The sequence below is a fragment of the Zootoca vivipara genome, chromosome 14, assembly GCF_965207765.1.
Source record: "Zootoca vivipara chromosome 14, rZooViv2.hap1.1, whole genome shotgun sequence".
In the NCBI taxonomy this organism is placed as follows: domain Eukaryota; kingdom Metazoa; phylum Chordata; class Lepidosauria; order Squamata; family Lacertidae; genus Zootoca; species Zootoca vivipara.
The window spans coordinates 13,296,059-13,322,486 of record NC_142597.1 but is presented as its reverse complement, the minus strand read 5'-3'; the positions used below and the strand labels follow the sequence as shown (position 1 = coordinate 13,322,486).

General features: G+C 46.8%; 1 protein-coding gene across 1 annotated transcript in view; it reads left to right on the top strand.

The window, feature by feature from the left end:
- The first annotated feature begins 8,419 nt into the window (after positions 1-8,419).
- Positions 8,420-26,428, top strand: part of NRGN (neurogranin) — a 46,845-nt gene continuing 28,836 nt past the window's right edge. The window contains exon 1 of the mRNA XM_035140203.3: positions 8,420-8,742. Coding sequence (XP_034996094.1) covers positions 8,728-8,742 — 15 coding nt within the window. The 5' untranslated portion in view covers positions 8,420-8,727. The remainder of the gene's footprint in view (positions 8,743-26,428) is intronic.

Genomic DNA, 26,428 nt, shown 5'->3' with positions numbered 1-26,428 from the left:
TGTTGGAAGCTGCCCAGAGTGGCTGGGGGCAACTCAGTCAGATGGACGGGGCAAAAATGTAATAAGAATAAGAATAATGGAATAGGACGTCCCTACAGTGGTACCTCTTGTTGCGAAGGGGATCCGTTCCGGAGGCCCGTTTGCAACATGTAAAGGCCGCATCCTGAAGCGCCGCATCTGCGCATGTGCGTGATGCAATGTGGCGCTTCTGTGCATAGGTTACGGATGCGCCGAACCTGGAAGTAACCCATTCCAGGACCTCCGGGTTCAGCGCATCCATAACCTGAAAAGACGCAAACCGCAGTGGTTGTATCATGAGGTTTGACTGCATTTTCATCAGAGAAATGTTGAGGAGTACTGTATGTTCCCAGAGGGGCACCATTGTCATTTTAAGAGAACAAGGGAGGCATTCATGGTGAGTTCCGGCACCTCTTTTTTAAAGAAAAAATACCAGTGCATAAAACAGCAAGTTAAAAAAGCATAACTATACACAATACTTATATCTAAATATGCCTAAATATGAAGCATAAGGTCAGACAACTAGCTACTCCTTCTGATACAGGCGAACACTGTGATTATTCTTTGCGTCTGATTTTCAGACGAACATGTTGGTACTTAAGAATGGGGGCGGGCAGGGAGGTGTAATAAATTTCAGCACCTGGTAGTGGAAAGATTTTTATTTTTATTTTAGAAATCAGTCCCCGGGCGATAAGAAAAGAGAAGCCACCGAACAGTTGCAAGATAAAGTGGGAGAATTGTAAGGTTGCTTAGCAACATCCAAGCCTTTATTTTTCGGCAACAATTTTTTTCCATGTGGGCAGGGAGCTTAGATGGGAGAGAATACAGTTGAGCCGTGTTAATTCTCACCCTCTCGCTTTGCTTGGGCTCAGACAGGCACAAAAGTTTCGCCCAGCTTTCTCGGCAGGGATTTAATTACACAGGCGCTCACCGCTGCAAAGAGATCTCATAGTGCAGAGATATTTAGCCTGCTCTGCCAAACTCCTTGGAGGACGAAAGCTGATTTAAGCCCTGTTGGGAGCTGGTTGGGCTTAAATCTGAACGCTGCCTTGATTGGACCGAGGGGCAGGTTACGTTTCTGTGAGCTTTTTGGTATAAGCAGAAAAGCTCCTTTAACATAAGGACATAGCACAGGGGTTCCCAACAAAATTTTCTCGAGGACCCCTCATCGAGCCGCTATTGTGACAAGGACCCCCATTAATTGACTTACTTGCTTGAACATCAAATGCATTATCTTTCTCTTCATCTGTAGGCCTTTGTAGTTTTAACGAACCACTTTTTAACCAATGGTCCATTTTTAACTACGCGAACTGTAGCTTCCGCGAAAAACAACGCTTTGATTACAAACACTACTGTTTTGCAAAGAGGCAGCGCGCGCCAGGGAGGAGGGAGAGGAATGGAGAAGACAGGGTACCTGCGCACTAGCGCACAAATGAAGCCGACGCACGCAAAGCATCTTGGGGAGGTGAGCGTTTAGAATGCGTGCGCTGCCTCTTTGCAAAACAGTAGTGTTTGTAAAGCGCCACCTAATGGCATGCAGCAGAACTACTGCCTCTATCTAATTCTAGTTTTGCGCTAGATTCTGCTCATGCAGGAAGCAGCCAAAACAAAAAATCTGTTATCATACGAAATAAATTTAATATATTTTTTATTCTAATAGCATCTTGCGGACCCCTCTGGCATAGCTCGCGGACCCCTGGGGGTCCCCGGACCACCTGTTGGGAACCATTGACATAGCATAAGCAGAGCCCTGCGTGGATCAGGCCAGCAACCCATCTACACACCGGCATCCTGCAGGAGGCCCAGTTTGTGAGTGCAACAGCCCTCTGTGATTTCCACCAACTGCATACCCTCCAACATGCCTCAGATGCAAATAGGGACATTTCTCACTCCCCCACAACTGACCCTCCTTGACACCCCTCTCCATTTTTGTCCCTTTCCCTGCAGAGCATCTTCTATCAGAAGAAGGGTGAGTGCCGTCACCCCAATGGGCCATGGCACACATGCCCTCCGCTGTCCTGAGAAAACCCCTTAATCCCAACCAGAAGCATTTTTATTAGGAATTGTAGGTACCTACAGTGGTCTAAACCACTGAGCCTTGGCTTGCCAATCAGAAGGTCGGCAGTTCGAATCCCTGCAATGGGGTGAGCTCCCGTTGCTCGGTTCCTGCTCCTGCCAACCTAGCAGTTTGAAAGCACGTCAAAGTACAAGTAGATAAATAGGTACTGCTCCGGCGGGAAGGTAAACGGTGTTTCCGTGCGCTGCTCTGGTTCGCCATAAGCGGTTTAGTCATGCTGGCCACATGACCCGGACGCTGTATGCTGGCTCCCTTGGCCAGTAAGGCGAGATGAGCGCCGCAACCCCAGAGTCATCCGTGACTGGACTTAACGGTCAGGGGTCCCTTTCCCTTTCTCTTTTACATCCCAAAGGAGCAGGAAATACTTTTTATGTACGCGGCAACAGCAGTGGCGTGCATCCCAGGGGCGTGACGCGCTGCCTGCAGGGCCGTGGCACCCGGCGTGGTGGGGAGTGCTCAGCTCGTGTCCGGGGGCAGCCATGATGGTATCTCCCTCCCCGATGGTGCCGTGGGCGGTGCGCTTCCCCCACCCCCCATTCCTCTGCCAGGGAACGGATGCTACTAGCCCAGAGATGGGAATGAGAAAGAGTTCCTACCAGAGAGAAATGGCAAACCAAGCTCTTAGACTACGCTGAAATGGCAAAACTGACCAGAAAGCTCAGGAACCAAAAAGACAAAAACTTCAAGAAAGAATGGGGAGGGGGAATTATAATTTATTATGTAAGCAGATGAAAACATTAGCAGGATTTTAATTTCACTTGTAATGTAACAAACACTAAGGACAATATGGATAGACATAAAATATAGATTATGAAATAATATGCAGTTGAAAATGTTGACAATAGGACCCATGGAGGCGATGGGGGAGAAGTCTCGAGATTCAGAGAAATCTCTTTATACAGATATAGATTTGGTATTGTTATAAATTTATGATTGTAAAATCAAATAAAAACAATTTCAAAAAGAAGGAAAGAAGAGAAAACCCCTTAATCCCAATTTTATTTTATTCCTTGGTAGATTTACAAAAAGAAATGCACACCCCAATAAATAAATTTTAGAAAGGGGTAATATTAGACGTGGATGCACAAAGCATTTTTTAAATAAAAAAACCCCCCAAAATCAAGACCTCTTGCTCTCTGCTTCATTCCCCCTTTATTCCTGCCCGGGGCAGCTCTGTCCTCTGCCTGCCCTCAGAGCCAGCCTCCCCTCACAGCCATGGAGAAGCAACAAGATGCTTCCTCTCAGCCACCGCTGCCATTGCTTGGGCAGCTGTGTTTGTGGAGTTCCCACCGCTATGATTTTAAATTTGTGAGCCCTACCCATGTTTCCTAAGGAGGTTCAACAAACTGAAGGACATCGTCTTCTTTCTGTGCTCCTCCCGATGGAAACATGCAGATGGGGATAGGTAAGGTTCTACTGAGTGGTTTTTGTTTTTGTTTTGTATTACGGTAATAGGACTGGGGGTATTAACTGTGTATGTGTGAATAGACTAGTTATAGTCTCACCTTTATTCTTGTAGATCAGGGGTGGCCAACTCCCAAGGGACTGAGATCTACACACAGAGTTAAAGACTGGCAGTGATCTACCCCCTTTTGGGGGGTTCAGCTCGAAGTTGTTTTTTAAGGGAAAAGAAAGGCCCGTTTTTTAGGGGTTCAGGTCAAAGTTGTTGAGCTTCTTTTAGCAAGGAGGAAAGCCCCGGTTTTTTTTGGGGGGGGCAAAAATGTTGAGCTTCTTTGGGGGGAGCCAGTGATCTACTAGTAATCTACCACAGATGTCCAGTGATCTACCGGTAGATCACAACCTTCCTGTTGGACATGACTGTTGTAGATATACCCCTGCTTTAAGTCATTTACATACTGTCTTCTCTTGTATTTTATTTATTACAAAGTTATGTCTTAATTATGCATTCTCAATGTATTTTTTATTTTTATTTTCCTTAGCACTGAACCACTGCTATTCAAAAGTGGACTCTTTATTACTGCGTTTGCAATTGTTCAATATAAAATCTGTTTCGGAAAGAGAATAAATGAGCACTGAACCACAAGTGAACTCTTTATTTACTGCATTTGGTATTGTTTAAGATAAAAACCTATTTGGGGAAAAAGCTACTTTTGCCCTTTTTATGGGCGTTTATTGTTTGTTTACAGATAGTTGCCTTGGTGATATTACCTTGTGTCGATGGCAGTAGTCATTGTATCACCACACTGTTCATTGTTTTATTGTTGCTTGGGACAGCACTGGCAAAGGAATTAGGGGGAGTTCAATATCAAATCAGAAGCCGGGGTGGCTTTCGTAATTCCGGGACGGTCCCTGGAAAATAGGGACAGTTAGAGGGTATGCAGTTGGCACTCAGTGGCACTTGGTTCAGATCTAAATCCGCCATATGAAAGGCTGCAATCCTAGGCCCACGTACGTCTGAGTAGACACAGAAAGGATTGCACCGTAAGTGGACTTAAGCGAGCGGCCCTCCAGCTGCTGTTGGACTACAGTTCCCATAATCCCTGGGCATCAGCTGTGTTGGCTGGGGCTGATGGGAGTTGGAGTCTAGCAACATCTGGTGAGCCATAGGTTCCCCCATCTCTGGACTAGTCTAAGGTCAGCTACGGTACAGTTTGTCACAGCCATTATATAATAAAGTCCTAGTTCCGCAAGGTTGCTTTAATGTGTGGATGTATTTGTCTTGGTTACAGGGAACCAGGCAGAGGGCCTTCTCGGTAGTGGCACCCACCCTGTGGAATGCCCTCCCACTAGAGGTCAAAGAGAACAATTACCAGACCTTTAGAAGGCATCTCAAGGCAGCCCTGTTTAGGGAAGCTTTTAATGTTTGATGGATTTCTGTATTTTAGAATTTCTGTTTTTTTGGAAGCCGCCCAGAGTGGCTGGGGGAACCCGGCCAGATGGGCGGGGTATAAATAATAAATTATTATTATTATTATTATTATTATTGGTTTCAAAGGCTTAAAGCAAAAAAGTTATGATCTTTCTTTCTTTCTTTTTTTAAAGATACCCACAGGTGTCTGAACTATCTTTGTATAATTCCACTTGATATCACAAGTACGGGAAGCGATTGGGGCAGATTTTTTGCCCATTATTGTCCCGTCTAACTGACACCTGTTTCTCAGGCAGTGGTTCTGGTTCCAGTAATTTCCTATCCAGAATACATTTGGCTAGGATTGAACTTGGGACCTTCTGAATACAGGGCAAGCTCTATACCATGGGGCCACATTCCCTCCCTCCCTCCCACCATCCTGGTTATCTGGGGAATAGTACCCCAGGAACACCACATGTTCAGGCATGGTGATCCCTCCTGGATCCAGTTCTCCTGGTCTCCAAACCAAACACCTCTGGTATTCATGAAATAGCAAACCTGTGTTCTTGCTGCTTTGTTAAAGTTGCCGACAATTTGCAGAACCCTTATCAAAACCTTTTACAGTGGTACCTTGATTCTCAAACTTAATCCATTCCAGAAGTCTGTTCCAAAACCAAAGCGTTCCAAAACCAAGGTGTGCTTTCCCATAGAAAATAATGCAAAACTGATTAATCCGTTCCAGACTTTTATAAACAACCCCTAAAACAGCAATTAAACATGAATTTTACTATCTAACGAGACCATTGAGCCATAAAATGAAAACAATAAACAATGTGCTGCAGTCACACAATCAATCAGTAGCTGAACTGGGTTCCGCACAGTCACAGAAACGAAACAAAAAAGCCGCAAAAACAAAAACGCAAAATAAATAGCAAAACCAGACGGGGCCGGCCCTAAGGCAAGGCTGGGTGGTGCAATGCGCCAGGGCGCCGGGCTGCCAGGGGGCGCCACGCTGTGCCTGCGACAGCCGCACTGCGCCTGCCAGACAGCCCGGCCACCCTCTCGCTCACCCTGCTCCTTGCCTCCCTCCCTCCCACCTGCCGCGGGTTTGGTCCCACCTGCCTGGCGGGTCGGGTCGGGGGCATGAGGAGGACAAGAGGCCGGGCGCTGCGTGGCACCCCCCCCCAGCAGAGGCCTCCGCGCAGTAGAAGGCTGTGCTGGCACCCCGGAGGACAACCAGGCAGCCCGGCCCACCTGCTGCAGTGCCCCTAAGCCTGGCCCACCCTCAGCGCCCGGCCCGCCCATGCCATGTCCCTCCTCTGCATCCGTGGTGAGTTGGGGGGGGGCGGCGGCGGAGGGACCTTTGTGCCACTGCGCTCGATGCGGTTAAGACGGGCATGAAACCAGACAGACCTCAGCGTAACACTCCAAATGGAAGTGTGGCACTCAAAATGGAAGTGTGGCACTCAAATCGGAAGCGTAACACTCAAACCTGAGCACGTTTGGTTTCCGAAAAAGTTCGCAAACTGGAACACTGTTTAGGTTCCAAGTAGTTTGAGAACCAAGGTGTTTGAGAACCAAGGTGCCATTGTACTAGGGCTGCAACCTTTAACTAACTGGTTAGGGACATAGGAAGCGACCTTAACGTTAAAGCAAACCATGTCTCTCCCACACAGGAGAGGAAGGTACAGGCAGGCTTGAGGGAACCTGAAGGTTTGCAAAAGTACAAAAAAGTCTCTCTAGAAAAAACGCAGGAGGAGGAGGCTCCTAAAAAGTCCTTTATGTACTCAATGACATGGCATATTTAGGGTCTGAGAGGGAAAAGAACAACACATGAGAGCCAGGTGGGGAATGGAATGGGATGGAGCAGCTGCTAAGGGATCAAAAGACTTATAGAGTAGATAACAGAGAGAACCACTTCTTTGTCTCGATAGGTTATTTCCTGGCTCATGCTGAGAAGCTATTTTCAAACGTTCCCAGGGTTGGAAGTGACAAATGTTAATAAGAAATCAGTGGAGAAATCCAGTATCTTTATGTAGCTGGGCTTAGGCCTTTTCCCCTCAAAAAAATGGCAACCCATGATCTAACAGTGTAACTGAATGCATTTTTTTGCATAAATAAGTGCCACTGATATCAAGGGGCTCCTAGAGAAGCATGCATGAGCCTGCAACCTGCAACAGGTTAGGAAGAGGGAAAGTGGAGTGCGTTCTCTCCCTGCCACGCTTCTCTCAAAAGTGGGCACCTGCTCATCTTACACACATTTGAAGTTTGCACACAGATGGTATAGTCCAGGTGTGGGGGATTTCTGGCCCTCTGGATTTTGCTGAACTACAACTCCCACAATCCCTAGCCAATGGCCATGCTTCCTGGGGCTGATGGGAGCTGCAGTTCAGCAACGTCTGGAGGATAACAGGCTCCCCCACACCTGCCCTAGACAGCCACGTTTTGCATTTTATCTCATGTTTACGTTTCCCCCTCTGCAGTCACCAGGGCAGAGGCTTCACACACACCTGAAGAGACGGGTTCTACTACTCCATAAGAAAGGCAGCGTGGTGGAGTGGTTAGAGGTTTGGACTACTAGGACATGGGAGATGGGGGTTCAAATCTCCCCTCAGCTATGGAGGTTGTTGGGTGACCTTGAGGCAGTCACTGCCTCTCAGCCTAAAGCGCCTCACAGGGTTGTTGTGCGAATAAAGTGAGGAAGAGGGGAGCCATGCATGCCTCATTGAGCTCCTTGAAGCAAAGGTGGGGTATAATAATAATAATAATAATAATAATAATAATAATAGCTTATGGATCTTCCATGATCGAATTCAAGGCACTGAACACACATGCATACCTTCCAACATTTCTCTGATGAAAAAGGGACATCCTATTCAACAACAACAACAACAACAACAACAACAATATTTATACCCTGCCCATCTGACTGTGTTGCCCAAGCCACTCTGGGCAGCTTCCAACATATATAAAAAAACATTAAAAAGTTTAAACCTAAAAAACCCTTCCCTGTACAGCGTTGCCTTCAGGTGCCTTCTAAGGGTTGTATAGCTACTTATCTCCTTGACTTGGGGGTTTGCATAACTTCATACCCTCCAACATTTCTCTGATTAAAATAGGGGCGTCCTAAGGAAAAGCGGGACATTCTGGGATCGAATGAGAAACTGGGATGGCTTCTGTAAATCCAGGACTGTCCCTAGAAAATAGGGACTACTGGAGGGTCTTAGTCTGCAGGCGACCTCCCCTCTAAGAGCTTGCCAGATCCATATTTGCTTAGCTTCAGTAAGGTCACTCCATCATGTGTCTTCATACTATGCCCTGGGACCAATACAACTATTAATATTTGAGGCACCGCCCTCTAGGTTCTTTTTCTGGTGTCTGATCTGATATAAATTGGGCACTTGCTAGAGACCTGTGGAATTGGCCATTATATGTCGAGCTGGGTACTGTTTGTTCTTGATTGTGTTTCTATGGCACAAAGAGCTCTCTAATGCCAACCGGGCTGCCTGTCTCTTTAAGTATTTAAAGGGTGTTAGAAGCGAGGGGAGTTGCTGTAAAACAAGCTGGGGAAAGAGAGAGAGAGAGAAATTAAAAAGCAAGAGAAGAACTGGAGCTCCCTGAGTAGGTCTGATAGGCTCCCCAGCTGAGAGTAAGTGGGTTACGTAGGCAATAAGCTGCTCAACTTCAGCACCTACGAAAAGATCTGTTCTGGAGGCAGCAGGGATAAAAAGCAAGTTCTCGTAAGTGGAGAAGGAAACGGATCTTCCCAGGGTGTATCTACCTCCTGTTGGCTGGGGAACTCTTAATCAGATTGGCATCCACGATGGACTGCTGTAATGTACGTACACACCTGTACATTATTATTATTATTATTATTATTATTATTATTATTATTATTATTATTATTATTATTTATGGAATGCGCAAAGAAAAATCATACTAGAATGTAGTAAGCTGGTGGGGAAAGATTGAAGTTGAGGTCATAGCTGTCAAGTTCCCCCCTTTTTAAAGGGAAATTCCCTTATGCTGAATAGGCTTCCTCGCGAGAAAAGGGAAAACTTGACAGCTATGCAAGCTGCGGTGCAGCACTCAGGTTGTTTTGTTCGTTTTTATTGCTGAACTGTTATGAATGGCAGTCTGTGATCAAGTGCTGAGCTGTCTCTGAATCTACTCTCATATTGATATGGCGCAGGGGGAGGGGGGAACACGCCCACCTTTTCTTTAGGGTCTTTTCTTTAAGGTCTTTCCTTTAGGGTCTGAAAGATCCCCGCTCTGGGATGGTTGTGGACGAGGCAAGCAGCCATGGCACACCATGTACCTGAACCCTGTGACATTTTGGAATCTCCCCCCCCCCCCCCGTCTGATGGATAGGAAATTTTACCAGCTGCCCTGAGCCTATTTAATAACTTTAAATTAGATGCAGTGCATTGGCTTTTTTATCGCAATCTTTTAAATAAAAGGAGTCTGCTTTTTGAACCCTTTAAGTTGGCTGCTCTGCACGGCACAGCGATTTCTAGTTGCCAGAAAGCTAAGCATGGAAATAGCAATAACAGGACCAGAAGAACTGTTAGTTTCTGTGTGGGAGTTTGCTGCTTATTTCTGCTCCTGTACTGGGGAGAAAAAGAGATGAGGGGAAATAATGGCTCTTTTATATATATATAAAGGGGCTGAGAAAGAAGAACAAGCAGCAACCGCTGACTAAATTCACAGATCAGGATTTTTCTTTTTCCCCCCACCCTTTTGAAAGAAACACACTAAAACAATGAACTTTGGACTGCTGGAAGTCTTAAATCGGATTTGCGCTTTTGGGTGGTAAAAGCATTTGAAGGCTGGCAGCGCTGGGTAGAACATGCATATTTTGCAAGCTCCCCCCCCCCCCCGGGATTCCTTCATTTTTCAACCTTTGGAGCAAGGGTAGCCAACATTGTTCCCTTCTAATGTTGGTTTTCTGGCTCCCATAAGCTCCAGCCAGCATGACCAGCAAGGCAAGTTGTGGTGGAACACTCTGTTGGCTACCCTTGATTGCGAGACTAATCTACACACAGAAATAAGTGCTGTTGGTATGTTCACACGTTCTGTTGGCAAAGGGGCTAAGGCAGCGAAGGGGAACATGTGGCCAATCATTGACCGTGTTGGCTGCAGGGGCCACAGATTCCCTCATCCCTAGCTTAAGGAACTACAAACAATACTGGAAATATGCCCATGATAATTTCCTGCTTATTAGGACTCCTTTGAGGAGGGCTACGTTCAAATTTTCTAAGTGTGGGTTGGTAGTTGTGCAGGATTCAGTTCCATTCCCAGGGGTTGGAGAAGTCTAAAATAACCGAGTGGTTGGGTGAATGCATCTTGATGCCATTAGTTAAAAGGTAAAGGACCCCTGACCATTAGGTCCAGTCGTGACCGACCCTGGGGTTGCGCACTCATCTCACATTATTGGCCAAGGGAGCCAGCGTATAGTTTCCAGGTCATGTGGCCAGCATGACAAAGCCGCTTCTGGCAAACCAGAGCAGCACACGGAAACGCCGTTTACCTTCCCACTGTAGCGGTTCCTATTTATCTACTTGCATTTTTATGTGCTTTCGAACTGCTAGGTTGGCAGGAGCTGGGACCAAGCAACGGGAGCTCACCCCGCCACAGGGATTCGAACCGCTGACCTTCTGATCAGCAAGCCCTAGGCTCAGTGGTTTAACACATCCAGATAAATGCCTGTGCATTGGAACTGTGAAGAAGATACGTCTGGCTACTTCGCCAACTGTTGATAACATATTCTTGGGCAATATTGGGTGGGCAAATATGTTTCTCTGTTATATCTTTAACCGGAAAGGACAAACATGCTCTTGGCTTTTAATTCACTGCATAATCAATGGATATGGCATTTATCTGAGTGGAGAAGGGTGTTCAGCATTTTTTAACAGTGGAGAAGGTGGGTGATGCCAGTTTGAGGTTTCGGGGGGCCCTTGAACAAGGTATGTTCCTGTTGGCTTCGTTCCTTCGTAGAATCATGGAGCTAAACAGGACCTCAAAGATCATCTAGGCCAGGAAATCTGCTGCCACGGCTTCTCTGATTGGTGGTAATACATCACCTGCTTTAAAAAGTCTGAAGTAAGAGATTTCTGATGCAATCTTATTTATTACATTTATATATACATATGTATATGGGACAGGGACCCAGGTGGCGCTGTGGGTTAAACCACAGAGTCTAGGGCTTGCTGATCAGAAGGTCGGCGGTTCGAATCCCTGCAATGGGGTGAGCTCCCATCGCTTGGTCCAGCTCCTGCCAACCTAGAAGTTCGAAAGCATGTCAAAGTACAAGTAGATAAATAGGTACCACTCTGGCAGGAAGGTCAACGACGTTTCTGTGTGCTGCTTTGGTTTGCCAGAAGCAGCTTTGTCATGCTGGCCACATGACCTGGAAGCTGTACGCCGGCTCCCTTGGCCAATAACACGAGATGAGTATCGCAACCCCAGAGTTGGTCACAACTGGACCTAATGGTCAGGGGTCCTTTTACCTTTATATACCACATTTTTTTTTCTTCCAAGCAGCTCAAGGTGGTGTATATGGTTCTCCCCCCCCCCATTTAATCCTCACAACAACGCTGTGAGGTAGGTTAGGCAAAGACACAGTGACTGGCCCAAGGCTGCCTAGTGGGGATTTGAACCCTGCTCTCCAGGTCCTTAGTTCAACACTCTAACCATTAAGGGTGGGGAGCCATGGGGTTGGTACTCTCTATCTTGCCTTTGGTAATTCCCCCAGGGCTACCTCCACCCTTGCTCTCACACTCCTTTGCCAGAGGCTAATCTACACTAGAGCCTCGCTTCACACCCTTTTGGGTGTTTTTACCTGACTGGAATATGCTTCTGAACTCTGGCAATGCTTCTTGCTTGCCTGGATAGAGGAGAGAGGGGTGTGTGTGAAGAAACCAGCCTACTATGCAAAAAGGTGGTAAAACTTGCATTTGTTGCTCCACCTGCTTTTGCCTCTGGCCCCAGCCCACACTGCCATGTGGCCCCCAGAAGCTTGCAATGAATGGAATGTGGCCCTCAGGGTGGAAAAGCTTCTCCACCCCTGTGCTGCAGCTCATGCTATGAAATTCTCCCTGTTGTTTCATTGAAATCCCCTTTGTTGTGAATGGAATGTGTTGGTTCAAGTCCTGCCTTCTGGATCAATGGAAAATCAATTTGATCTATCATCATGACAGCCCTTCAGGTATCTGAAGGGAGCCACAACATCACCCACCTCTTAGCTGTCTTCCCCGGGGAAAACACGCACTCATTCCACCTTAATTCATTGCACTTGGTCTCTAGGTCCCTTCACCAGCATTGCCACTCTTCTGCTATGGACACAATACAGTCCTTACTACCATCCCCTCCCAGAGAGAGAAATGACAAAGTGTATATATGGCTATCTTACATTGGCTCCCAGTATGTATCCGAGCACAATTCAAGGTGTTGGTGCTGACATTTAAAGCCCTAATGGCCTCAGCCCAGTATACCCGAAGGAGCGTCTCCGCCGCCATTGTTCAGCCCAGACACTGAGGTCCAGCTCTGAGGGCCTTCTGGCAGTTCCCCTCACTGCAAGAAGTGAGGTTACAGGGAACCAGGCAGAGGGCCTTTTTGGGTAGTGGCGCCCGCCCTGTGGAACGCCCTCCCATCAGATGTCAAGGAAATAATCAACTACCTGACTTATAGAAGACATCTGAAGGCAGTCCTGTTTAGGGAAGTTTTTAATGTTTGATGTTTTAGCGTGTTTTTAATAATCTGTTGGGAGTCACCCAAAGTGGCTGGGGAAACCCAGCCAGATGGGTGGGATAACAACAACAACAACAACAACAACAACAACAACAACAACAACAACAACTCTCCCCTTTTCTAAGCTCTTCTTGCTGCTTGCTTGGAAGAGGGAGTGTGAGCAAGCAGCAACAGGAGAAGTAGCAGCAGGGAGACGAATTGGGAGTGGGCCCCTAACCGTGGGGGGTGGGTTGTGCATCGTAGATGCTCAACCACGCAGATTCCTTAGGCTGGTCCTGGGTATGTGGCTTATGACGAGAACCTTGTTATTAGAATGGGAATGTTGTAAGCATGTCCCCATCGTCACCTGTCAGTTACTAAGGCAGGGATGGGGGACTTATCATTGAGCTCTCATCAGCCCCAAAGCAGCATGGCCAGTAGTCAGGAATGATGGGAGCTGGAGTCCAACCACATCTAGAGGAGCACACATTCCCTATCCTTGTGCTGGGAGCATATGCAACTGCACATCCCACAACACTGGCTAGTGTTCACATACCCCACTCTATGTGGGGCTACTTTTGAAGGTGACCCGGAAACTACAATTAATCCAGAATGCAGCAGCAAGACTGGTGGCTGGCTGCTGAGACCACATAACACCAGTCCTGAAATACCTACATTGGCTCCAGTATGTTTCCAAGCACAATTCAAAGTGTTGGTGCTGACCTTTAAGGCATTAAAAGGCCTCGTCCCAGTATACCTGAAGGAGCATCTCCACCCCCATTGTTCCGAGGGCCTTCTGGCAGTTTCCTCCCTGCGAGAAGTGAGGTTACAGGGAACCACGCAAAGGTCCTTCTCAGTAGTGGCACCCACCCTGCGGAACGCCCTCCCACCAGATGTCAAGGAAATAAAACAACTACCTGACTTTTAGAAGACATCTGAAGGCAGGCCTGTTTAGGGAAGTTTTTAATGTTTGGTGTTTTATCGCGTTTAGGGATGTGAAAAACTATAGCAACCTTTCCCCAAGCTGCTATGGTTTGGAATCCCTAGTCCCTGGTCCTGTTGGCTGGGGCTGATGGAAGTTGCCTTCCAACCACACCTGGAGGGCAGCAGGTTGGAAAAGGCTTCTCCAAAGGTTATTGGACTTGCAAGGTAAAATGAGAGTTGAGTCCCCATCGACTGAAACCCATCAGCGTCAAGAGGAAGCCTGGATTTCTTCTAACAGCCTGACCCAGAAATTCTCCCACGTCTGCAGAGCTAGATGGGGAAAGGACGCAATATGCTCACTTAGAGCTTTTGTTGGAATTTCCCCGTGATCCTATTTGCCAAGCCAGGGGGTGTCAGTGCCTGTGTGTTGGCAGCTCCCAAGGGACTTGGGTTGGTTTTCAGCAACTTCAATTAGAAGATGGCTGGCGGAGTCGCATTTCGTTGCATGAAGTGGGACTTGTCTGCAGAAAGCAAAACTTTGTGCCACCTTCTTTGCTTATTTATATATTTGTCTGCCTGCATTCACTGTCAGGGTGTGTGGGCTGCTGGGGTGCCTTATTTGTGGAGGCAGCCTTCCAATTTGAAGGGAGCGCAGCTACTTTTCTTCAGCATGAACATATTACCAAAAGAAAAGGAGAGGGAGGAATTTGGGGATATGGTTTACAATGAACAACAACAACAAAAGTTTAAATTAACCTGCGCCAAAAAGACCCAAAGCCTTTCTCTGAGGTATTATAGGTATAGATATACCAAAAGATTTGAGGACATTATTTATGTATGCAGCCACGGCCACAAGAATGTTATCAGCCCAATGCTGGAAAGGAGATAATATACCGTCAAAAATGGAATGGCAGACAAAATTATTTGAGTACGCTGAGATGGCAAGACTAATGGGGAAAGTTAGGAATCATGACGACCAAAAATTCATCACAGAATGGGACAAATGCAGACAATCCTTAAAAGATCACTATGAACATCTGAAATCTTTGGCAGGCCTTGAATGATTCCTGCAATGTGACATAACTTATGGACATACTGGATAAATATGCACTAGATGTTATTCAATATGCAGTTAATATAGAATTGTAGAGGACCCACGTTCGGGTGGAGGGAAGTCTTAATACTTTTTTACATAATTTTATTTCATTTTCAACATTTAAGTATTTTCTTCTTATGTATATCTCTGATGGAGAATGATAATTGTGATGTATACTATATATAAAAAAACCCCAATAAGGATTAGATGCAAAAAAAGGAGGGTGAGAAAGATGGGTGGTTAGGGGTTAAGTTCTAATAGAGCCTTTAAGAAGGAACCTCAAAGCAGGACCACTTAACTCAGCTGCTCTCCTCCCTTAAGCACACTGGCACAGATCCAAACGATGCATTCCACAATGTGCCACCAGCAGAGAACAGGTGTGAAGGGCTGGTATTGCTGGGATCCCGACAAGGCCCACATCTGAGCAAGTGGGGACATCTGTTCATCCCCACCCCCCACCCCCAAGCCCTCTGGCCCTGCTGCTGCTCTGCCTTCCCTCTGCTGCCTATCACTTGCCTCCCTTCTCCAAGCATGTAAGCCAGGAGGGCTAGCATAGGGCTCTTCTGATATCTTTGATAGTGATGTCCACATGATGGGACTTCACTGAATGCCCACTGTTGGGGGGATGTGTGGCTGCAAGGAGGGCAGCTCAGGACCTTCCTGGAGGCATCAGCTGAGTTGTGGTGAGCAAGTTGATGCCCATCTGTCTGTCTCTCTTTTGCAAAGGATTGCCAACTGTCCAGGAAAAAACTGTTGTGTCCTATTCCTATTCCTTCAAGGGGTTCGCTCTGCATAAATCAGCTGCTATATATCATCAGCCTAATTTCTGCACCTAGCTCAGTATTGTTTTTTTTCTGACCAGCAGTGACTCTCTCCAGGGTCTGGGGTGAAGACAAAACCTTTCACACCATCTGCTACTCGATCCTTTTAAACTGGAGATGCCAGAAATCGAATCAGAGTGTGGCTTTGTCCCTGAGCTGCAGTCCTTTCCCTATAGATGCCACCCATGCATGGCAGCTCCTTCCTTATCCTACACGATGATTCCAGTTTTCAGAGTAGATTTATCGCAAACAAAATGCAACCGATTGACAGGCAGAGATTTGGAGAAAATGTTCCCAGTGTACAGCTTCATTGGCTGGATTTCTTGTTGTCTCGGTTATTAAAGGAAAGGGAGCAAAAAAACACAACAAAACCCACAACCTTGCACACGCAGCACACATGTAAAGCACATTTTCTCCCCTCCTGGGAATTGTAGTTTGTTAAGGGTGCTGGGAACTGTAGCTCTGTTGGGGGGGGGGGGCTAAAATACAGTCCCCATGATTCTGTGCTGTTACTACAGGGGAGTCAGTGCAGTTGAAAGAAGCCATCAGGTGAGTCTCAACAAAAGGGCAGATCAACATGGAGGCATTTAGGGGGATCAGGTGGGAAGACGAGTTTTGTCTTTGAGTTCCGAACAGCAAGTGCTTCTGGCGGGTTGACCTTTCTGCACTGAGACGTGCCCCATGCATTTCCTAGAAATATCGTTGCTGGCATTCTCATCCCACTCCATCTGCCCTTATTTCCCTGTATCTCATCATTAGCTGTGACCAGGCACGGAGTCAGCCTCTGGCCTCCTTGGGAAGCTGCTAGGGGTCAAGACTCCCTGGCACGGCCCACTGTCGCCAACACCTCTTGTCCGGGTCCACAAGCCATATGTCTAATTTCCTGGAGTGAACTTGACATCATGTCTCTCCAGGGCATTAGTGTCGTGGAATTCTACTCAATATTGATCCAGAGTAGAACTCCAGTGTGTAGTTAGCAGAGTAAAAACTTAAAACACGTTGCAGAATTCCCAAAAGATAGACCAGAGGCAATTAATATTTCATCCAGCAGAGCTTTACTGCTATTGAAGACAAATGAGCACAACGGTCACAAATCCAATACATTCAGGATTGGCCCTGTCCATAAGAAATCCAGTTGTAGCAGACTTAACTTAAATTTACAATAGCTTCTACTAAGTCTAAGCCTTAACACTAAGCATACTGTGTACCAGGGCCGGCTCTAAGGCAAGCCCTGGTGGCGCAGGGCGGCGGGCCGCCAGGGGGGTGCCGCGCGGCTGCGCCCACCCGCCCACCGCGGTGAGAAACGGGACGGGGGGGAGTCGCCAGAGCGATCATCGCACCACGGCGCCCGGGCGCCCGATATGCTTAAGACGGCCCTGCTGTGTACAGAACACCACACCGGGTGGAAAGAGAGATAAGAAAGAGTGAAACCCAGGCTCCTTCTGGCCTTACTATTATAGTCAGCATGACCTTGACAGAGGAGATCCCAGAACCAGTTTAGACCAGCTATACTCAGCTTCTCTGAAGGAACAACCCAAATATCATGAACCTTCTGCTTGTTTCTTTCACACACACAAGCTTCCAGAACCCTCTTGAATTAATTAGAACAGGAAAGATCTCTACACATGAGAACAATACTTTCTGCACCAAGAAATGCAAACTGATAATTAGTCCCCATACACTCGCACAGGAGGCTGCCTTATAACAAGTCAGACTATTGGGTAAGTCTAGCTCAGTAATTATCCACACGTACTGGCAGAAGCTTTCCTGGGTTTCAGACAGGAAGTCTTTCCCAAATCAACCCAGACTTGCCAGGATTAAACCTGTGACCTTCAGCGTGCAAAGCAGATGCTATAGCACACTGAGCCATTCCACAAAATGTGGGGAATTGTGACCGAGTGTTACAGACCCTCCAAGTGTCCCTATTTTCCAGGAACAGTCATGGATTTACAGAAGCTATCCCGGTTTCTGATTTGATCCCAGAATGTCCCACTTTTCCTTAGGAATGTCCACTTTCCTTTCTTTTCATCGGAGAAATGTTGGAGGGTATGGAGTTATGCAATGCCCGAGCCAAGGAGATACAACCTTTAGAAGACATCTGAAGGCAGTTCTGTATAGGGAAGTTTTTGTTAATGTTTAGGGTTTTATTATGTTTTTATATGTGTTGGAAGCTGCCCAGAGTGGCTGGGGCAATCCAGTCACATGGACAGGGTATAAATAATTGTAATTACATTAATTATCTTACTTATAATTATTATGGAATAGGATGTCCCTACTTTCACCTGAGAAAGAGTATGGTGTTATAGCCAGCTTTCCTTACTAAGTAAGACATTTCTGGGACAAGGGCCTGCAGAGAAATGAATGTCAGGGGCAATGAGATTATCCAATCTGGAAAGTTTTTCATGAAAGTATGACAGCAGAGGTGTATGTGAACATATATCGTTTAAAGCCATCTATAAAAAGAATGCCCACAAAGCTTCTGTACGAACAGAGGTCTAAATGCCATCTTTCCATGAATGAGTCTGGCCATGGGCAATGTATTCTTAAAAAAAGGTTTGGCATCCATGCCACATGAACACACCTAGAACTGCCATGACAGTTTCTGGGTGGGTAAGAAGTGTGCAGAAAATTGAGTGAGGTGGGTGGTCTCGGCAGGGTGGGGGGGATACATCAATAAATTAATTTGAGCTGACTTTATATAGGGACAATTTGAGAGGCCAACAAATGGGAGCTGTTGAAGAAGAATAGGACGGATGTGGAGAAGGATCTGTTGGGAAATTAACCAGGAGTAAATGAATTGAAGAGGAACAGATCTGGGGGGGGGGGTGCAAATTAATTGTAGAATTTATCCGAAGATATGTATGGGAAATTAGTTGGTTTGTCTTCTCTCCTGTGACATTTAAATTCTAGATTTGCATCTGCACATATCAATTAGTCTGTGCAATGTTAATGCAAATGTCTGTCTCCGGGCTTGTCTGTTGAATCTTTTAAGAACCTAGCAACGCCCCAATTCCGCTTATCAGATTAGTCCAAGAGGGCCCATTCTGTATCAGTTAACTATCAAGTAACATTGCACTGTTGAAAAACAGAGAGAAAGTCTTTAAATTATGTATCAAGGTTATTCTAGGGCAGGGACAGCCAATGCGGCGACTAGGGATTGGGCAGAAAATTGATTCAGTTTGTACCTAAAGGCAAATTTCCTGATTTGCACTTCCTGAAACAAAGCGCAAACCGAAAAGTGGTCATCCTATGGGGTGGGGGGTTCTGGGAAATTAAAATGGTAATTAGACCAAGCCCACCACCTTGAGCTTCTCAGAGTGCTGTCCCACAAGTCCACAAGTACTAGTTAACAGGGTGGGAGCAACACCAGTGGTCATTTTGCACAGGGCCCCCTCAAACCTGTTGCCGGTGCTGATCACCACATTTTGCCACAGTGAATGCCATAAGTTAATTACCGTGTTTTCCCTTTTTTAATACGTACTCAGAAAGTAAGCCATGGCAGGGTTTTTATGCATTCGCGAAATATTAGACATACCTCGAAAATAAGACGTACCATGTTGTAGAGCCTCGGAGAGGCTTGAGACCAGATGGGAGGGGGTGCATGAATTGAGCGCGCCACCAGGCGAGCCACGCTGGGAGCCTCCCCGCTCTTCCCAGGACTTTTTTCCACTCGGGCCAAGCGCCCAGACAGGGAAACCTCTCGGCGTCGGGAGCCCTGCTGGCCCCCTCCGCGCCGCCAGAACATTGTGGGCTGCATGGCCCAAGGCAGAGCAGCGGCCGGAGGTCCGCTGGCCCTTCCGCGCCGCCAGAACATTGTGGGCTGCATGGCCCAAGGCAGAGCGGTGGCCGGAGGTCCGCTGACCCTTCCGCGCCGCCGGGGCGACTGACGGCGGCGGGAGCCCTGCTGGCCCCTTCCGCGCCGCCAGAACATTGTGGGCTGCATGGCCCAAGGCAGAGCGGCGGCCAGAGGTCCGCTGGCCCTTCCGCGCCGCCGGGGCGACTGACGGCGGCGGGAGCCCTGCTGGCCCCTTCCGCGCCGCCAGAACATTGTGGGCTGCATGGCCCAAGGCAGAGCGGCGGCCGGAGGTCCGCTGGCCCTTCCGCGCCGCCAGAACATTGTGGGCTGCATGGCCCAAGGCAGAGCGGCGGCCAGAGGTCCGCTGGCCCTTCCGCGCCGCCGGGGCGACTGACGGCGGCGGGAGCCCTGCTGGCCCCTTCCGCGCCGCCAGAACATTGTGGGCTGCATGGCCCAAGGCAGAGCGGCGGCCGGAGGTCCGCTGGCCCTTCCGCGCCGCCGGGGCGACTGACGGCAGCGGGAGCCGCGCTGCCGGAACGTTGTGGGCTGCATGGCCCAAGGCAGAGGGGCGGCGGGGCGACTGACGGTGGCGGGAGCCCTGCTGGCCCCTTCCGCCTTCCGTGAGCAACAAAAAGAAAGCGAGCCAGCCAGCCAAGAGCTTGCGATCGCTCCTCCAGACCACTCCGCCGAGAGCCTCCGGCCTCTCGAGCGGCGATGCTCGGGCGCCCAAATGGGAAGAAAGACCCCCCTCACCAGATTCTGAGCGCTCCCTGCTCCCCGGCGGATCGGGCAAAACCTGGCGCGCAGCGCAGGCGCGGGACGGAAGGCGCGATCCAGCCATTTAAAGCTGTGGCCGCTGCTGCTTTTTAGCCCCCTCCAGCTGTTTGCCAGTTTTCTGCGTCTTTTTTGTGGTGTGTGAGGAGCGCTGCCATCAGGCTGCGCTCCGGCCACCTTTCTAACCTCCCCCCCCCCAGTTGTTTGGTAGCTTTTGTGGCGCATGAGGAGTGCTGCCATTGGGACGCGCTCCGAACTTTTTTCTACCCCACCCCCCCAGCGGTCTGGCCGGCTTCTCCTGCCTTCGCAGAGTGCTGCCAGCCCAGCAGCAGCAACGCCGGTCGCGGCAGGAGGAGGCAGGAACCATACTAAGACACCCCCTGAAAATAAGCCATAGGCTTATTTTCTTGAGTAAAAAAATTATAAGACGGTGTCTTAAAATGTGGGAAACACGGTATGTGCTCTATAGACAGTTACTGTATTGGCCCGAATATAAGCCGCACCCGCAATTAAGCCACACCTTTAAAATTCAAGGGGGGGGGGAGAGGAAAAAAAAGAAAATACCTGAATATAAGCCGCTCCCTTAAAATTGGGTTACAGGCTGAAAGTGGCTGCAGTTGGTAGAATTGTAATTCCAAGCCCATTTAAGCCTTTGATCTTGCAAGCCCGCAAAAGTTACCGTACAATCGCTAAAATAGCAAATTGCTATTCAATTACTATGATTCCGCAGGCACTCACACCCGTAAATGGCAAATGTAGAAGAAAATTCTACGGATACTGGAGAGGACCTGCAAGTGGGTTAAAAAACACCTGTTCGTAGCACCATCAATGCAAATAAAAAAACCAATACTGCAGTGTAGAATACGGGGAAAGCGATGAATGACTTTAGAATTAATTGCACAACAGTCTCAAGGTCGCATATCGGCAATAAAACTTTTTTTGTTCTGTTTTACCGTATGTCTGTTTCAGCGGCAGTATCGTAAAAGCAAATTTTTTTCAGGTCGTGAATTTAAGCTGCATGCTAACTTTTCAGTCAGAATTTGGAAGAAAAAAAATGTATGGCTTATATTCTCCTGTCGTGAATCATCTGCTAATCAATAGACCCCCCTCCTGTCCCACTTGTCTTGTCTCAGGATGCAGCAAACAGCTGGACCGTACATCATTTGCTAGGATAAAAAATAGCAGTTTTATGTGATGTCTGTCCACCTCCTCTCCTGCACAAGCAGAGCAAAGTTGTTCATAATCGGACGAGGCTTTCTGAGCATCAAAAATGGAAGCCCACTCAGGGGTTGTAAATCGCAGGGGTGTTAAGAATGATGGTCACCCCGCCAAAAGGAGATGGGCTTATGTAACCATTCCCAGCAATGTAATGTTAATGCGCCAAACGCATGCTGGAGAAAAACGTGATATAACACAGCCAATGCTTACTATGTGGCATGGTTCATTTTAAGTGCACCTCAAAATAGCTTCCAGAAAATTCAAGCCTTCAACAATTTGATGAGTTTAAAATAAAACCAAAATAAAACAAATGAGAGGTTTAAAACATGAGCAGGTTTTAAGGGTGGCAGATCATTTATGCTGCTACAGTGCCGTCAAAGTAATAGGACTTACAGTAGTGTATGATCACATTTATAAGCATACAATGCTGATTTGAAGTGTTGCATTTTGTACAGCATTCTTTGTTTCTGTGAGTCGCTGTCAGACTAACACAGAACACTTCTTAAGATGCCTTGGGTGGATGGCGAGAAAAAGCATCATGTTTATCTCTAAATGCTTGTATGCCATGTGTATCAAGGCAATAATAATAATAATAATAATAATAATAATAATAATAATAATAATAATGCCCCACCCTAGCCACTCTGGGAGGCCTACAACAAAATATTAAAAATACGATAAAACATATAACATTAAAAACTTCCCTAAATAGGGCTGCCTTCAGATGTCTTCTAAAAGTCAGGTAGTTTATTTCTTTGACATCTGATGGGAGGGCATTTCACAGGGCGGGCGCCACTACCGAGAAGGCCCTCTGCCTGGTTCCCTGTAACTTCTCGCAGTGAGGGAACTGCCAGAAGGCCCTTGGCTCTGGACCTCTATGTCCAGGTTGAACAATGGGGGTGGAGACACTCCTTCAGGTACACAGGGCCAAGGCCGTTTCGGGCTTTAAAGGTCAGCACCAACACTTTGAATTATGCTCGGAAACGTACTGGGGGCAAATGTAGGTCTTTTTAGACCGGTGTTATGTGGTCTCAGCGGCCCCTCCCAGTCACCAGTCTAGCTGCCGCATTCTGGATTAGTTGGAGTTTCCAGGTCACTTCCCTGAATTTTGCAGCGCTGTTCTCCAGCCAACTTATGTGTAGAAAACTTCACATAGTAAAGTGTGCGTAAAAATGCATGTAATAGTCAAAATAACATTTTTAAATGTGCTACTGGTATATTAATGAAGATTGCTTTGTGACACTGTATATGCTAGGCAAAATTGCATACAAAAATTCTCCGATGCCTTTTTGTGGCAACTTTAAAAAAATAAAAATGAGCAGAATGATGTAGAAATGTGGGGGGAAATAAGCTACTGAGTGAAACCCAAATTAGTATGTTTAGCCATTTTTTTAATAAGGTAGCTTCCCAAGTTCCTGTGTTCCTAACGTGTCTTGGTAGATAGAGGGATCAGCTTTAAGGATTTAAAGATGGGACTGGGATGATCATAATCACTTGTGACCCTTGCAGAACTAGAAATTAAGTGGTTTACGGGAACACCTTGTACACTACAGTTATATGATGCCCTATTTATTATGTTGCTACTGTAGAATTCAGCGAAACCCTAAGAGATGCCATTCAGCTCTGTGTAATTCAGCAGTCTGTTATTAGCCTAGGAAATGAAGACTCTGGAGGTGTTTATGATTCAACACTGTTTGCATGTTGCAATGGAAAGCATTTTGAGGAAGTCATCTATTCCCCTGCTGTGTGTCGACCCCAAGAAATAGATTCCTTAGAGTAGGAGAATCAAAAGGAAACACATATTCACACAACACATAGATAAATGATGACATTTGCTACTGTAAGATATGGTGATGGCCTCCAACTTAGCTTTAAAAGTGGGGTGAGACAAATTGATTGAGGACAAGTCTACCAATGACTACTTGTCATGATGGCTGTTTATTGCCTTCAGGATCAGAGGCGTCCTTGCTGATCAGAAGGTCTTCGGTTTGAATCCCCGTGATGGGGTGTTCTCCCGTTGCTCGGTCCCAGCTCCTGCCCACCTAGCAGTTCGAAAGCACATCCAAGTGCAAGTAGATAAATAGGTACCACTCTGGCGGGAAGGTAAACGGCGTTTCCGTGCACTGCTCTGGTTCATCAGAAGCGGCTTAGTCATGCTGGCCACATGACCCGGAAAAACTGCAGACAAACGTTGGCTCCCTTGGCCAGTAAAGCGAGATGAGCGCACAACCCCAGAGTCGTCTGTGACTGGACCTAATGGTCAGGACCTTTACCTCTACCTTTAATGTCATCAGCTTCTGTTTCTGGGCTTCCCAGAAGTGGTTGACCACGGTGACAGCCTCTATAGCAGCAGCAGGAGCCACCCAGTGAGGACTTCCTAGACTTGGTGGCACTAACATTTAGCTGCTTCAACAGCCAGGAGATTCAGCTACAAAATGGCATTTGTTGGAACATAGAGTACAAGGCGGGGGGTGGGGGGGGCGACAACGGGACTTAACACACACCTTGTACTGCCATAACAACATTTGCATCTGAAGAAGTGTGCATGCACACGAAAGCTTATACCAAGATGATGACTGTGATATGATCTTCTGCTGATGTTTTATTTTGAAAATTTTTCATCATCTATGTGTTTTATATTTGTATGGGCTTATAGCCGTAAATCAATCAATTAATCAATCAATCTTATTATACCAAGAACAAACTTAGTTGGTCTCTAAAGTGCTACTGGATATATTTTTTATATTTTTTAAAATATATTTCAACATTTGTATCACTGTCTGTTTAAAGGTAAAAGGACACCTGACTGTTAGGTCCAGTCGTGGATGACTCTGGGGTTGTGGCATTCATCTCTCTTTACTGGCCGAGGGAGCTGGCGTACAGTTTCTGGGTCATGTGGCCAGCATGACTAAGCCACTTTTGGCGAACCAGAGCAGCGCACGGAAACACTGTTTACCTTTCTGCTGGAGTGGTACCTATTTATCCACTTGCACTTTGATGTGCTTTCGAATTGCTAGGTGGGCAGGAGCAGGGACCGAGCAACGAGAGCTCACCCCATTGCGGGGGTTCCAACTGCCGACCTTCTGATTGGCAAGCCCAAGAGGCTCAGTGGTTTAGACCACAGAGCCAACCACGTTTAATTGTGTTTTAAATATATTGTAAGGCATCTCTAGAACTTCTGTTCATAGGTGGGGTATAAATATTCATTAATACATTAATAAAATATAGAAAACATTCTGGATTAGTTGTAGTTTTGATCTATTTTTAATCCACTAAAAACTAAACAAAAAAAGAGAGAAAATTGTCTGGGCCATATGATGTCAGGGTGTGACCTGCCCATGCTTGTGGGTCCTGTTCACCTTGTAGCTGGGGGTCAGAGACATAAAACCACTTTGGCAAAGAGGTTAAAACTTCAAGCTAGATCTCAGGCTCAAATCCTTGCTCACCTTTGATGCTTGCTGGGTGACCTTGATCAATCACCATTTCCCCTTTAGCTTACCTCACAATGCTGTTGGAAGGATAACTTAGGGGGGAGGTTGAAAGAAGAAGTAATCTCTTTAAAAAGAGGTTTGGACACTAAAGCTGTAAAAAAATAAATAATGTTCTGTGCTTCCTTCTGATGTCTGTGGATAAATGGAAGGTCCCAAAGTTGCAAAGTCTAATTATACGGGCTTCTATTCAATTGATCGCCTGCCAGAATCCTGACAATAATACCGATAAAACAGTAATGGTGATTCAATTGTGGGCAGGAAAAAAAGACTACAATTGTGTTATTGTGTGTAAGAATGGCAGAAATCTAATCTTTTAGAACAGGAAACATTTTTCCTATGCAGCTAGGCAACACTCTGTGCATAGAATACATTCCTCCACCACTCAGCCAAAAAGGCAGCTTCGGATCAATTAAATCTTTAGGACAGATTGAAGCCAGCAAGACACTTTTCTTTAAAAGGCATAGTTCTATTTTAGCACCATGAGAGCTCTAGGAACAGCACTGGAGGTGTGTTGGGGGGGGAGTGCCATTTCATAGACAATGCTCAGGTGTATGCAATATATATTCAGCAATGAATATCACATGTGTGCGAGTTAGCATGGCTGGCTGTCAGAAACTCAAATCTGGCAGGTAACCAATTATCCCATTATGGTGTTTTAGCTTCTTTGGCAGAATCGCTTCTTTACCCTCTCTCCCAGATGAGGCGTAATGTGAGTCACAATTTGGGGCGATGAGCCTTCCTAGATGACTACACAAAGAGGGGGGGAGAGAAGGAGGCTATGTTTTTTATTTCTAAAATGTGTTTTTTGTGCAACTCCTCCGATCCAGTGGCAGTAGGGCTAGTGTTATATAATCTGATTCCTGAGAATGAATATAAGGGGAGGCTGGGCTAGGCTGTTCCATATGTCCCACCTTTTCACAGGTGAAAACAGGGAAACAGTTATAAATACAACACGACGCAGCACCCAATGTTTATATTGTGGCTCGCTACTCAAGGCATATGTTCACACATGCATCATTATACATTGCTAAAGCTTCCCCCTTTGCTTGTTCTACTTGGTCCTGGCTGTCAGTGGTTACTAGCCATGATGTAAAAGGTAAAAGGAGACATGGGCCTAAACCACTGAGCCTCTTGGGCTTGCCGATCAGAAGGTTGGTGGTTCAAATCCCCGCTCCAGTTGCTCTGTCCCAGCTCCTGCTAACTTAGCAGTTTGAAAGCATGCCAGTGCAAGCAGATAAAAAGGTAATGCTGTGACGGGAAGGTAAACAGCATTTCTGTGCACTCTGGTTTCCGTCACAGTGTTCTGTTGCGCCAGAAGCGGTTTAGTCCTGCTGGCCACATGACTCGCAAAGCTGTCTGTGGACAAATGCCAGCTCCCTCGGCCGGAAAGCAAGATGAGTGCTGCACCCCATAGTCGCCTTTGACTGGACTTAACCACCCAGAGGTCCTTTACCTTTACCTTTACTGGCCATGATGTCTATTTTCTGTCGTAGGCAGTATACAGTAATACCCTCCAACATTACTCCAATGCAAATAGGGACGACCTACTTCCTCCTCCTCCTCCTCCTCCTCCTCCTCCTCCTCCTCCTCCTCCTCCTCCTCCTCCCACTCTGGGTGGCTTCCAACATATATAAAAACATAACAAAACATCAACAAAAGCTTCCTTCAGGTGTCTT